This window comes from Vigna unguiculata, chromosome 4, assembly GCF_037176805.1.
Source record: "Vigna unguiculata cultivar grain cowpea cultivar isolate G323 ecotype 2 chromosome 4, ASM3717680v1, whole genome shotgun sequence".
In the NCBI taxonomy this organism is placed as follows: domain Eukaryota; kingdom Viridiplantae; phylum Streptophyta; class Magnoliopsida; order Fabales; family Fabaceae; genus Vigna; species Vigna unguiculata.
Window position 1 is genome coordinate 46,621,952 of NC_140795.1, and position 11,805 is coordinate 46,633,756.

The 11,805-nt window shown below is 37.7% G+C and overlaps 1 protein-coding gene and 1 pseudogene across 2 annotated transcripts; one reads left to right on the plus strand and one right to left on the minus strand.

Annotated features, from left to right (window-relative positions):
• LOC114182202 (uncharacterized) lies at positions 1 to 8,957 on the plus strand. 2 transcript variants are annotated; one of them, XM_028069005.2, is made up of 7 exons: positions 1 to 725; positions 835 to 1,067; positions 2,040 to 2,718; positions 3,052 to 3,403; positions 4,456 to 4,550; positions 7,528 to 7,722; positions 7,963 to 8,957. In XM_028069005.2, the coding sequence occupies exons 1-7, from the start codon at positions 528 to 530 to the stop codon at positions 8,614 to 8,616; spliced, it is 2,406 nt and encodes an 801-aa protein (XP_027924806.1). In that variant the 5' UTR covers positions 1 to 527; the 3' UTR covers positions 8,617 to 8,957. The 2 variants fall into 2 exon arrangements, with proteins under 2 accessions (XP_027924806.1, XP_085528600.1); XM_085672474.1 differs by lacking the exon at positions 1 to 725 and having other exon boundaries at positions 940 to 1,067; positions 2,014 to 2,718.
• A 276-nt stretch (positions 8,958 to 9,233) lies between these two features.
• LOC114181398 (pentatricopeptide repeat-containing protein At4g19191, mitochondrial pseudogene) lies at positions 9,234 to 11,480 on the minus strand (annotated as a pseudogene).
• Between the last annotated feature and the right edge of the window lie 325 nt (positions 11,481 to 11,805).

Here is an 11,805-nt window from a genome sequence, read left to right on the forward strand (position 1 = left end):
TTGGATCACAAAATCCCACGATCCCATGCGTGAAGAAGAATGAATAACTCAACTTTGATTCATTTGGTGTCCATAAAATGGTGACCCACTGCAATGCTTAATCACAATGTCCACATCTTTCAGTTTCTTCAACTTCCACTCTTCCTTCTCTGCATGAACACAACACAAATTCTGGGAAACTCAAAAACCCCGTTTTTTTTTTTTACTAATGAAATCCCTTCATCTCTCTCCCTTTTTTTTCTCACCCTTATTTTCACGTTCCCTTTGTTTGTTGTTCCCTTCCCCTCAAACAAAACTTACACGGACGCGCTTTCTCTCTCGTTCTCTAACCGTTAAGGAAGAAAAGTGATCATTGCTTGCCACTTTGTTTGGCATCAGATTCTTTTGGAAGTTTCCATTTTGAGTATCTGGGCATCTCTTTCCCCGGCTTTTCCTTGGTTTCCCCAACCTGGGTCTGTTTCATTTTGCTGTCTTTGGTTCGTTCCTGCTTTCTCTGATTCAAGAAAATTGAGCAATTGAGGTGTGAAATGATTATTGTTTTAGCTTTGATTCTCCTCGGGTTTTTTCTTGGGGTGGTGGTGGTTGTGGCCGCCGAAGCTTTTGGGTTGTTGTGGCTGGTAAAACGACTGCGTAGAACGATCGACAAAGACCAAGCTAAAATCGCGTCGAAAACGCAACCGAATGGTACTCGAAGTGATTCCCATCAGCAGTTGCTAAAGAAGGAGGTGAATTTCTGGTTCCCCATGATATCTGTTTTTTTAGTTTTTAGTTTTGTTTGTTTTGTGGGTTTAATTTTGTTGTTGGGTTTGGCTTTTTGTGTTGTTTTATCTCCAGGGTGTGGTTTGGGTTTTGGAGCCTGACAAGGTTTCAAAATATCGGGCAGAGAAACATTCAAAAGAATTGAAGAAGAAGAAAGAGGTGATGGAAGTGACTCCGGTTAGGAAGTATGGAAAAATCAATGGGCAGTCACTTGTGATCACAGATGCTGATGGCTTTCACACCACCATTCAGCTTATCGGGTGCTCAGTGGAAGCTGTTTCAGCAACAAGTCTTCCTTCAAAAAAATGGTAATTTGTAATGTTAAGTGGAAAGAGCAACACTTTTGTTTTCATTTTTGTCTGGTTTTTAACTGAGTCCCCTGTGTGATCCATGTAGCCGACATTACCTAATTGGATAATAAGGCTTTGTTGTCGTGATGGTGGTGTTGGTTTGGTTCCATTTGGGTTAAATGCATGCATTATGTGACTTCACTTCATGGTTGGTGGACTGCATTATGTTTTTTAAGTTCCCTTCTTTAGATAAGTGTGTCTATATGTTGCATGCAAACTGGGAGATGAGGCCATTTTGAGGGGAAGTAATTCACAATGTTAGAGTTACAATTGTTGGTGTTAGGAGTGTTTCAGGGCTGTTTTTGTACTAGTCGTATTAGACTTGATCTAGCCAATACCTTATTGTGGTACTGTGTAGAAGCTGTAGTTGGTATTGAGTTTATTTCAATACAAAGGTATAATACATGTTGAATCAGTGCTATCAACTGTATGTTAGACTCATAGTTCCTCATATACAACAACATTTTTTTATTCTTTCAATTGGATATATATTGAAATGTCCATCATTTTGATTCAACATAGGATTCATAGATTAAAGAATTTTCTTTTGAACTTTTCCTGTTATTAAATTTAAAATGGAGAAGTCTCATTTCCTTTATGCCATGCATACATCCTAATGAGAGGAATGTGAGTAACACATCCTCTAACATACTCTTTTTGAACACACACTCCTATTATTTGGAGTTTGTTGGAAATCATAAATTTTTGTTTGTCTCACTTCTTATTTAATGTTTCTCTCTCCTATTTTTTGGTTCTTAATTATTCTTAAAAATACTATGGTGTTTTGCTAGCACTCCTCTCCTGATGAAGTAGCTTGTTATTTCTTGACTTATGATTGTCTTACTTCAAATGATAATGGATAGATAAATTTTTTATATTATTGCTTATTTACTGAAGAAATTAGGTGCTTCAATGTAATGAATCGTATAGGGCGAAAAAATACCCCATCAAAGTGGATGCTAAGACGTCTGTGATCTACCATGGAAGCAAGACAGTTTACATATATCTTGAGACTGCATGTGAAAAAGAAGCATGGTGTAAAGCCCTTCGCCTGGCGTCTTCTGATAAAAAAGAAAAGCACCAGTGGTTTGCCCAGTTGCAAGATGACTTTCACAGTTATTTGATGTCATTAAATACTGAATATCATTCTCATATGAAACCATCGGTAGGATCAAGTGCTGATGCAGTAGAAAGGGCTACTAAGTCTGATGGGGGTTCCTCTAAGGTTCGTCAATTTTTGAAAAAACTTACAAAAAAATCTTCCCGAGTTGGCGTGGAAAATAAATCAGCTTGGACTTCATTGTCAGGCCGTGAAGAAAGAAAGAGCACTGAGAAGCTCCGTGCTTGTCAAGATGCAGTTCTAGCCACTAGTTACATGAAATTTACTTCAGCAGCAAACCATCTAAAAGTTCCCTTGTTAGAGAATGTTGCACCATCATCTTCAACCTTATCTCATTCAACAAGCCAGAGTCAATTCTCCGATGTAGATGTAGATGAAAAGTTAGGTACTGACGAAGGAACATTATGTTGGAATTTGTTGGTTTCTCGACTCTTTTTTGATGTAAAAGAAAATGTGCTAGTGAAGAAATCCATACAAGAAAGGATTCAGGTAACAAATGTTCCCTTATGATGATATTAGTATGCTTTTCATTGAGTCTGTTTATATATATATATATATATATATATATATTATGTATGTATGTATGAAAGTAAGAGGGATCGAATTACTCTTTATCCCTAACCCATTATTTTCTTTTAATCTAATTGTTAAAGGTGTGTTACTCTTTAGAATCATTAGATTAAAAGAGAATTAATCCCTTCTCACTTTTCTATACTCACACACACACACACACACGGTTTATTTCAGAACATCCTATAGAAACTTCATTTTGTTTTGGTTTCTGTTAGATAACTGTTACTCTTTTCTATATTATTTTTACAGAGGACATTGGGAAACATGAGAACTCCCAGTTATGTCGGTGAAGTAATCTGTAGAGAAATCAACTTAGGAAATGTTCCACCCTGTATAATTCGAATGAGGGTTCTTCCAATGGAAATGAGTGAGGCGTGTGCCTTAGAGGTTGACATTGAATATGCTGGTGGTGCATTGTTAGAGATTGAAACAAGGCTTGAAGTAGGAGAACTAGAGCTCGAAAGGGAAACAAAGGACTCAAATCCAGAATCAAGTAATGATGAGGCTGTCCCATCAGATATTCTTAAAGGATTTGAATATTTGGGTGAGCAATTGAATCTTGAAGAAGGAATGAATGATTTACAAGAGGCAAAAGAAGATGGTGAGTGGATAATTGGTTAGTACGTTGTGTTGACAAATCCAACTATTTATGCAATTTCTCTACATAGTGCTTTGCTGAAATTATACTGGATTTATTTCCCACATAAAAATGGAATTAATGAGGACCATGGTAGTAGCTTTTGTTCAAGATATAAAACCATTTTTGGGCCTCCGTAAAACATCTTCAGCTTTTGAAATAGTGTATCTTTGACATGGTATTAAATCCTTTATAATCAACTGATCTGGAGTTCAATTCTTGTCTTTGCAATTCATTATATTAAATTCTATTTCTTCACAAGATAGTGATTTTTTGTGCATTGTCCACATCTCAAGTTCAAATCCGGTTGGCATATTTGAATACTAAAACCATTCATTGGTCTCATTCTAATAATTAGGCTTTTTAAAGACTGAGTCTTTGAATATTTTGGACATATTGTATACTGAAACTTCTTTTAGCTGCTTTTGGACTACTGTTTCTATATCATCACTGAAGGATGATATACTCTTAATTTTGTTTGGTTGCTTCATAGGATATCGGTTTGTCATCTAAGGTTTCATCACTTTCTACGATAACCATGCATGTGTATTCTACTTTAATTTGGATCTTGATATACCAGGTTGACGGAAGGTGCCTTCCAAATTCCTGTAGTATCTCTACATTGTACCCATGGAATATGACGTCTTCTTACAGTACTAATTTTTTTTTTTTTTTTTTTTATATTTTTAGGAGTAATGAAACAGTGGTCATTTTTAATATTTTTATGTTTTCCTCTTGGATATCCTATCAGCCCTTTAGTCCTTTTCTCCTACAGATGATGAGTTTTAAAAATCGATTTGTGTGTGTTGGTTGGACGATGTTAAAGTGTTTCTTGTATCTAGATATTGTTATATAAAGCTCTTAGAATTTGGGTTCAGGTATAACTGAACTGCAAAAGCTAGTTCATGAGGGGAGGGTTACCTTCCAGTTATATGTATTATTTTGGTGATATCACTAATCAATGTAGATTTTCAACAAAAGCATTCATATTGAGAATTCCAGTCTGTGTTTTTCAGATGGGTCTAAGAGCTCTAAGCACAGTACATCTTCCTCCTCTCAGGGATCAAGATGGAAGTCCATGTTACATTCTGTTGCCAAGCATGTTTCACAGGTAACACCTTGTTATTATTCCCGCTTCAATTTTTCAGCTGTTCTTTCATTATTAGGAATCTGCTATATTATTGTGTAGTGTGGCTGTGCTTGTATGAGGTATGAAGTGTGGTTCTGTGTGTTAATGTTTTTTTTGTTCTCTCCAGGGCTAAAGATATATAGATATATATATATATATATATATATATATATATATATATATATATATATATATATATATATATATATATATATATATATATATATATATACTTGCTTTGTAGTTTAATGATAGTTAGCTAAATTCTTGTTTAGTTTCTCTTATCATGTTTATTTAATCCACAGTCTTGTTGTTTGATTCTATTATGTTGGTGGGCAATGACTTTGATTTTTAGGCACGTTATTACACCGGCCTTACCTATTATAATTAGGGGTGGGCAAAAAATCTATTTTTCTTGATCCAGTCCACTTTTGCTCCAATCCAATCCATTTATAATCCATTTTATTACAAATCCAATCCATTTAAAATCCATTTAATGGATCTAGATTTCAATCTAAACTACATTTTATATATTTTATAAATTGGATATCCATTTTATAAATCAAGATTTTTAAATATGGATAATCCAAATAATCCAATCCAAATTTTTAATTTAAATTTTTAGTTGGATTAGACTAAAGGTTGAGATGGACTAGGCTAAATTCAAACTCGGACGGGCCTTGCTCAACAATCTATACGGATCTGGCAGGCCCAACGACCATAAGAGGTTGGGCGGGCCTAAAGATACGAACGGGCTAGGCGGGCCTGACAAACCGAACGAATCGATCGGACCCAACGATCCAAAAAATTTGAGTGAGCCCGATGACCCGAACGGGCCAGGCAGGTTCGAAGATCCGAACGGGCCAGACAGGTTCAAAAATTCGAACAGGCCTAGTGGGCTCGAAGAACCGAACGGGTCAGGCGGGCCTGAAGACCCGAACGGGTAAGGTAGGCCCGATGACCCGAATGAGTCAGACGAGCTCGAAGAATCGAACGGGTAAGGCGAGCTCGAAGACCCGAACGGGTCAGGCGGACCCGAAGACCCGAACAGGTCAAGCGGACCTAAAGACTCGAACGGGTCAGGCGAACCTAAAGACCCGAACGGGCCAGGCAGGCCCAATGACCAAAACAGGTCAGGCAGGCCCAAAGACCCGAACGGGTCAGGCAAGCCGAAAGACCTGAACTGGCAAAACGTGCCCGATGACCCGAACGGGCCAAGAGGGCCCCATAACCGAACAGGATAGGCGGGTTCCATGACCTGAATAGGCTCGGCAAGCCCGATGACCTGAACGGGCCCGACAACCCGGTGGGGCCCGACGATCCGAATGAACCTGACGACTCGGACGACCAGACGGGCATGACGACCCAAACATGCTTGACGATCCGGACGACCCAGACGGGCCATACGACCATGACAGGCCCGACGACCCGGATGGGCCTGACAACCTACACGGGCCATACGACCCAAATGGGCACGACGACACAAACGAGCCCAACGACCCAGACGGGCTCGACGTCCCGGATGGTCCCCACAACCCAGGCCCGTTCGTGTCGACGAGTCTGTCCGGGTCATAAGGCTTGTGTAGGTTGTCGGGCCCATCCAGGTCTTTGGTTTTTGGCCTTGTGGGCTTCTTTGATGGGACTTTTTTTTCAGTGTGGGCTTTTTTAGCCCTTGCCCACATGGGCCAGGGCCAAGCCTTGTGGGCTGGGCCAAATTGACACCTCTATGGGTCGGCCTGACGACTCAGACGGGTCGTGCCTGACGACTTGTACGAACTAAGTCATGTTGGCCTTAATGACACAAGTTTTAAAAAATTCAATTTAAATTTCTTTTATAAAGAATGGATTCTGGATTTTGAACTTGATCCAAATATTTGGATTGGATTTAAATATTGATCCAAATATTTGGATCTGGATTTTAAAAAAATCCAAACTACTTTTGCTAAAAAAATGGATTTGGGTCGAAAATCTAATCTAATTATTTGGATCTAAAATGGATGTGGATTGGATCATTAAAAATCCAATCCATGCCCACCCCTAATTATAATTCTGTCAGACAAATATCTCCTGTTTGTAAACTTTTTCAAGAAACATGATATCACATTTTTTTTCCATTAAAAAATTAATCTCAAAGGAGATCTTTGTATGATATGAAACTAGATGTGATACCTGCATATGCTTTGTGAAACCCTGTTGGAGGATTGTACTTTGCTGTACTTTTGTTACCTTGGCTTATTCACAATAGCATATCTCTGCAAATTATGACTGTAGAAATTAGGAGTGCATGGGTTCTTATCGAAGGTACTCATTTTTTGGCATGCATAGAAAATTTATTATCTGGTGAAATGTCAAGAAAATAGAATGTTAGCATTTGTTCATAACTGTATAAGTTGGTATTATGAAAGTCAAGCTCGTCTCTAAGCTGGAAGAAAGGGAGCCCAATAAGCAATATTCATTTGGGTTTAACTAGAGTTAATTCGCATATTTAATTTCAACAATTATAAATTATAAATTTAATTCAATTTTGCTGAAAGCTACTGCTTTTAGAAAAAAGATACATAAATGATTTTTATGTTACAACCCTAATATCCCTTCACACAAGACCTTGCAGCCCTGAAGGACAACGCACAGGCTCGCTTACCTACCTTGCCATAAAATCTAACTTTTTATTGAAAGGATTGTGCTAAAATCATTGTGCCAAAAATCTAAGCCTTTAGGTAAAATAGGAGATTTCTTTTTTCCATCTCTAACAATAAGCTATCAGAAGAATAATGTGAATCATGTCGTGGAGCATTTTCAAGTCAATTAGATGCACATAGAGACACATATCAGTGTTTCATTTATACTAATTTATATTTTATAATAATGCGTAGATGTTATGCTATTTTATCTATCCATACAGTTACAAATAGTTTAAGCTGTGTTATTCTGAAGTTAACGGATTATTCATTATCAAAAGGTTCCTCTCACCTTGGGAGTAAGGATAGCATCCCTCAAAGGGACATTGCGTTTACAGATAAAACCACCTCCCTCTGATCAAATGTGGTTTGGTTTCACATTTATGCCTGATATAGACTTCTGCTTGGAATCATCTGTTGGAGAACACAAGATAACGAATTCACACATAGCTTTGTTTATGATCAATCGGCTCAAGGTATGATAGTCCTCTACTCATTTAGTTATTACAGGATATTGATGAACAAATTATTAGTTTAAATCCGCCACCTACACCTTTAGACCAATGTCTCAAATATCTCAGTTAGTATGATCTCTTTTCATGTTTTCACTGTTGTAATGTATTGTAGTTCTGGACTGAAACCCTCTTTTGCCTATCCTTTTAAAAGGTATTACAACATTTTTCACTTGCAAACTTAATTTATGTTCTCTCCTGCAGGCAGCCATCCGGGATACTTTAGTGCTCCCAAATTCTGAAAGTATATGCATTTCATGGATGCTTGCTGAAAAGGATGATTGGGTTCCCAGGAGTGTTGCTCCGTTCATATGGATCCACCACGAATCGGGAAACGAGGCTTCAGCCTCAGTTGAAACCCATAATCAACCTTCTGGTGGATTGAAAGCTAACGCAGGGACCTTAATTGATGGTCCAGATCTCAGGCCACATAAACCACCAAAGTGTACCAAATCTAATCAGGAACCAGCTAGGAAATCAGATTCTTTGGCGTTTCCACCTTTTTCCTCTTCTGCATTAACATTAAGGAGCAGCAAAAGTTCGGAAGAACTGACAAGACCCTTTTTAGAGTATTGCAAACCACAAGAAACAAGAGATTTACAAGAACTTGGAACTACTTCATTGCAGATCGACAATACACACGAAGCTGATGAATTGGTGAAAATGGGGGATACTTCTGTTTGTGCATCACCTCTCAGAAACGCGGTGATGGACAAACAGGATAGTTCACTTGAACGGGATGATTCAAGGCCAAGAAAAATTGGGAGAAGGGAAAGAATTCTTGATTTGAAAAAAAGGATGAGTGAGAAATTTGAAGAAAAGAAGCGCAACATTGTTGAGAAGATGCGAGGACCATGAGAAATATGGACCAAGTAAATGTCAGAATGCTTACATATTTGTTACTGATTTTTTACCATGTCAGAGATTAGTGCCATTCATAATAAGAATGTGGGATATTAGGTATTGTTTCATTGATGAGTTGTATATTTTTAGGGGTTAGAAGATCAAATGGAACTAGATATACACATCACAGAGAATACTCTTATTGCATTCCACGGGAGTTCCACAACACTGACGTAATCCACTTGTAAATTTGCAATGGCCACAGGGTAAGATAGAATACACATTTAATTGTTGTGTACGAATTAATGTTGTTACAGAAAATAAGATATACATTTATAGTTCTCATTTGAGGAATATTTCCTGTCATTATTTTGCATACTTGAATTTCTATTAATGCCTTTCTTAACTAGCCATTTGCAAGCATTTTGGAACTATGAAGTGGATTGTAGAACGTAGTTGAGATTATTCCGCACATCTTTGTCTTTAAATTTGCTCTTCGTAGTTGCTATTAACACGTTTAAACTTGCATGAATGAAGGCAATAGTTTTTACTTGGAATAATAAAGAAGATCAACAAAAGAAGTTATGCAATATGCAAAAAAGATAGATGATGGTTGTTGTGACTAAATCAAGTAATCTTCCTCCAACTTGTAAGAATGATGTATTAATCCGGTGCAGTAACGGAATGTAGTGTCTGGCAGAAAAGACAGTAAAGGCATGGTGTTTTCAATTTACATTTTTCATCCTATGGTGAAGTTGAACTACACGTGAAGTAGAACGTAACAGAATCATGAGTAAAAACTTAGTCATTTGCTGATATTATTTCTACTGTATAGCTAGCTACCTTATTGAAGAACAAAGTTTAGATCTTCTAGTGTTTTATAAGCCAAGATGTGATCAATTTCCAGCTGCTAAAGCATCATGGCTACCACTGACCTCAACTTGGCTCCAGCCACATTCTTTTACTAATCCTTTACCATCTATCAAATTTCTCATCATATGCGCCTCCTTCCACTTGCCTAAAGAGGTATACAAGTTAGACATTAAAACATAACTTCCGGAGCTTCCAGGACTAGTTTCCAATAACTTAACAGTTGCAAGCTCTCCCAACTCAACGTTGCCATGAATCCTACAAGCACTAAGCAATGAACCCCAAGCTTGAGCTTGGACTGCCAGTGGCATTCCCTGAATTGCATCTAAAGCTAAATTAAGTTGGCCAACTCGACCGAGAAGATCTATCAAACAGGTACAATGTTCTACTGTAGGAGCTATTCTAAAGTCCTGTTGCATACTTTTGAAGTACTTCAATCCATCTTCAACCAATCCGGAATGGCTACAGGCCAACAAAACACTAGTGTAGACAATGGCATCTGGAATTATCCCTTCTTCAGTAGTCATTTTGTGAAAGAGGGTGATAGCCTCATTCCCCATCCCATGGATTGCATAACTATTTATCATGGAAGTCCAAACGGTTAAATCTTTATCCGTCACCTTTTCAAACACTTCTCTTGCTTTCTTGATGTTCCCACATTTGGAGTACATATGTATGAGAGACGTTTGGACTTGTTGGTCTGATTCCAACCCGCTTATAAAAACATACTCTTCAATCTCTTGTCCCGTGCTCAGTGATCCCAAATCAGCACAAGCTGATAAAACAGTCGCAAGTGTTGCCCCATTTGGTCTAATATCTGTCTTCACCATCCTTCTAAACAGATCCAGTGCTTCCGATGGATGCCCTGAATGGGCATATCCTGCAATCATTGATGTCCACGATAACATGCTCTTTTCAATGATCAGATCAAATATCCTTCTAGCAAAGGTAAGGTTACCACATTTTGCATACAGAGTAATAATCAAATTTTCAACGGAATCCACTTCATCACACCCGCATTTAAGTACAAGAGAGTGAACAGATGAAGCTAACAAAAGCTCTCCTACTTGTATGCAACCAGAAATCAGATTTAGAAACACAACAAAGTCTATGCCAACACTTTGCCGTTGCATTTTGTTAAATAAACCAAATGCTTCCGCAGCACGCCCAATTTTCACATAACCCCCTATCATAGTTGTCCAAGAAATTATTGACTTCTCATCCATCAAGTCAAAAACTTTCCTTGCTTCGTCCATTGCGCAAAACTGGGCATACATAGCCATTAGTGAGTTGGCGAGAGAGACCTCCGTGTGCACAATCCCAAGTTTAATCAAGCAACCGTGTATCGACACACCCTGCAAACGAAACTTGAAAGTATCCAAGTTTGAATAACCCGACAAAATTGAAACAAACGTTGAAGCAGTTGGCTCAAAACCAAGAACCCACATTTCTTTCAAGAGGCTGAATGCCTGGTCCATTGAAGACACGCGAGTGTAAGCCGAAACCATGGCATTCCACGAGACAACACTCCTCTGCGGCATTTCATCAAACACGAGGCGTGCAGATTCAACACGGGAGCATTTGGAGTACATATCAACAAGACCAGTTTGGACAAAGGCGTCTGCTTGAAACCCAAGTTTGAGGACATGCCCATGAAGCACAATGCCATGTTGAATGGAAGCGAGGTTAGCACATGCCTTGAGGAGCAAAGGGTAGGTGAGGTTGTTGCCATGGACACCAGAGTGTGCCATGGAAGAGTATATGTTTAAAGTTTGTGTGAAGAAGCCATTATTGGTGGAGTCTCGAATCATCAAGTTCCATAGGTAAAGTGGTCTTCGGAAGCTGGCAAGGGATGAAGAAAGCAATGACATTTACTTCTTCTCAGTTTGAAGGCATCTTTGTTTCTTTTCTTTGTTGTTTCCAGAGAAGTTAGCATGATGCCATTATCACCCCTCCAATTCTTTGTTTCTTGTTTCTTTCTGTTTTTTATTACCATGTTGTGGAATTCAACGTTAGTTCAAAATTTGTTCCGATTAGGAATGCAAGCGGAAGAAACCGGTTTATTATCCCAAAACAAAAAAAAAATAATGTTATTAAATATTTAATATTAAAAAATAAATTTTATTTATTCAATATTAAATATTTAAAATTAAACTATAATTATATAAAATTTAAACTAGAGTATCAAATAATAATAGATAAAAGTGAAAGATTTATAAAACATGTCTCATAATTATATATAAATAAAATTTCCTTACAACAAAAAAAAAATGTATTAATTTTATAAATATTAATTAAACAAAGATGATGAAATCATAAAATATTTTTAAGGAA

Excerpts from the sequence above, each read along its gene's own strand:
- LOC114182202 (XM_028069005.2), top strand. The coding sequence starts at position 528 with ATGATTATTGTTTTAGCTTTGATTCTCCTCGGGTTTTTTCTTGGGGTG. Across the intron at positions 726-834 it reads AGCAGTTGCTAAAGAAGGAG|GGTGTGGTTTGGGTTTTGGA; the intron begins GTGAATTTCTGG and ends TTTTATCTCCAG. Across the intron at positions 4,551-7,527 it reads TTGCCAAGCATGTTTCACAG|GTTCCTCTCACCTTGGGAGT; the intron begins GTAACACCTTGT and ends CATTATCAAAAG.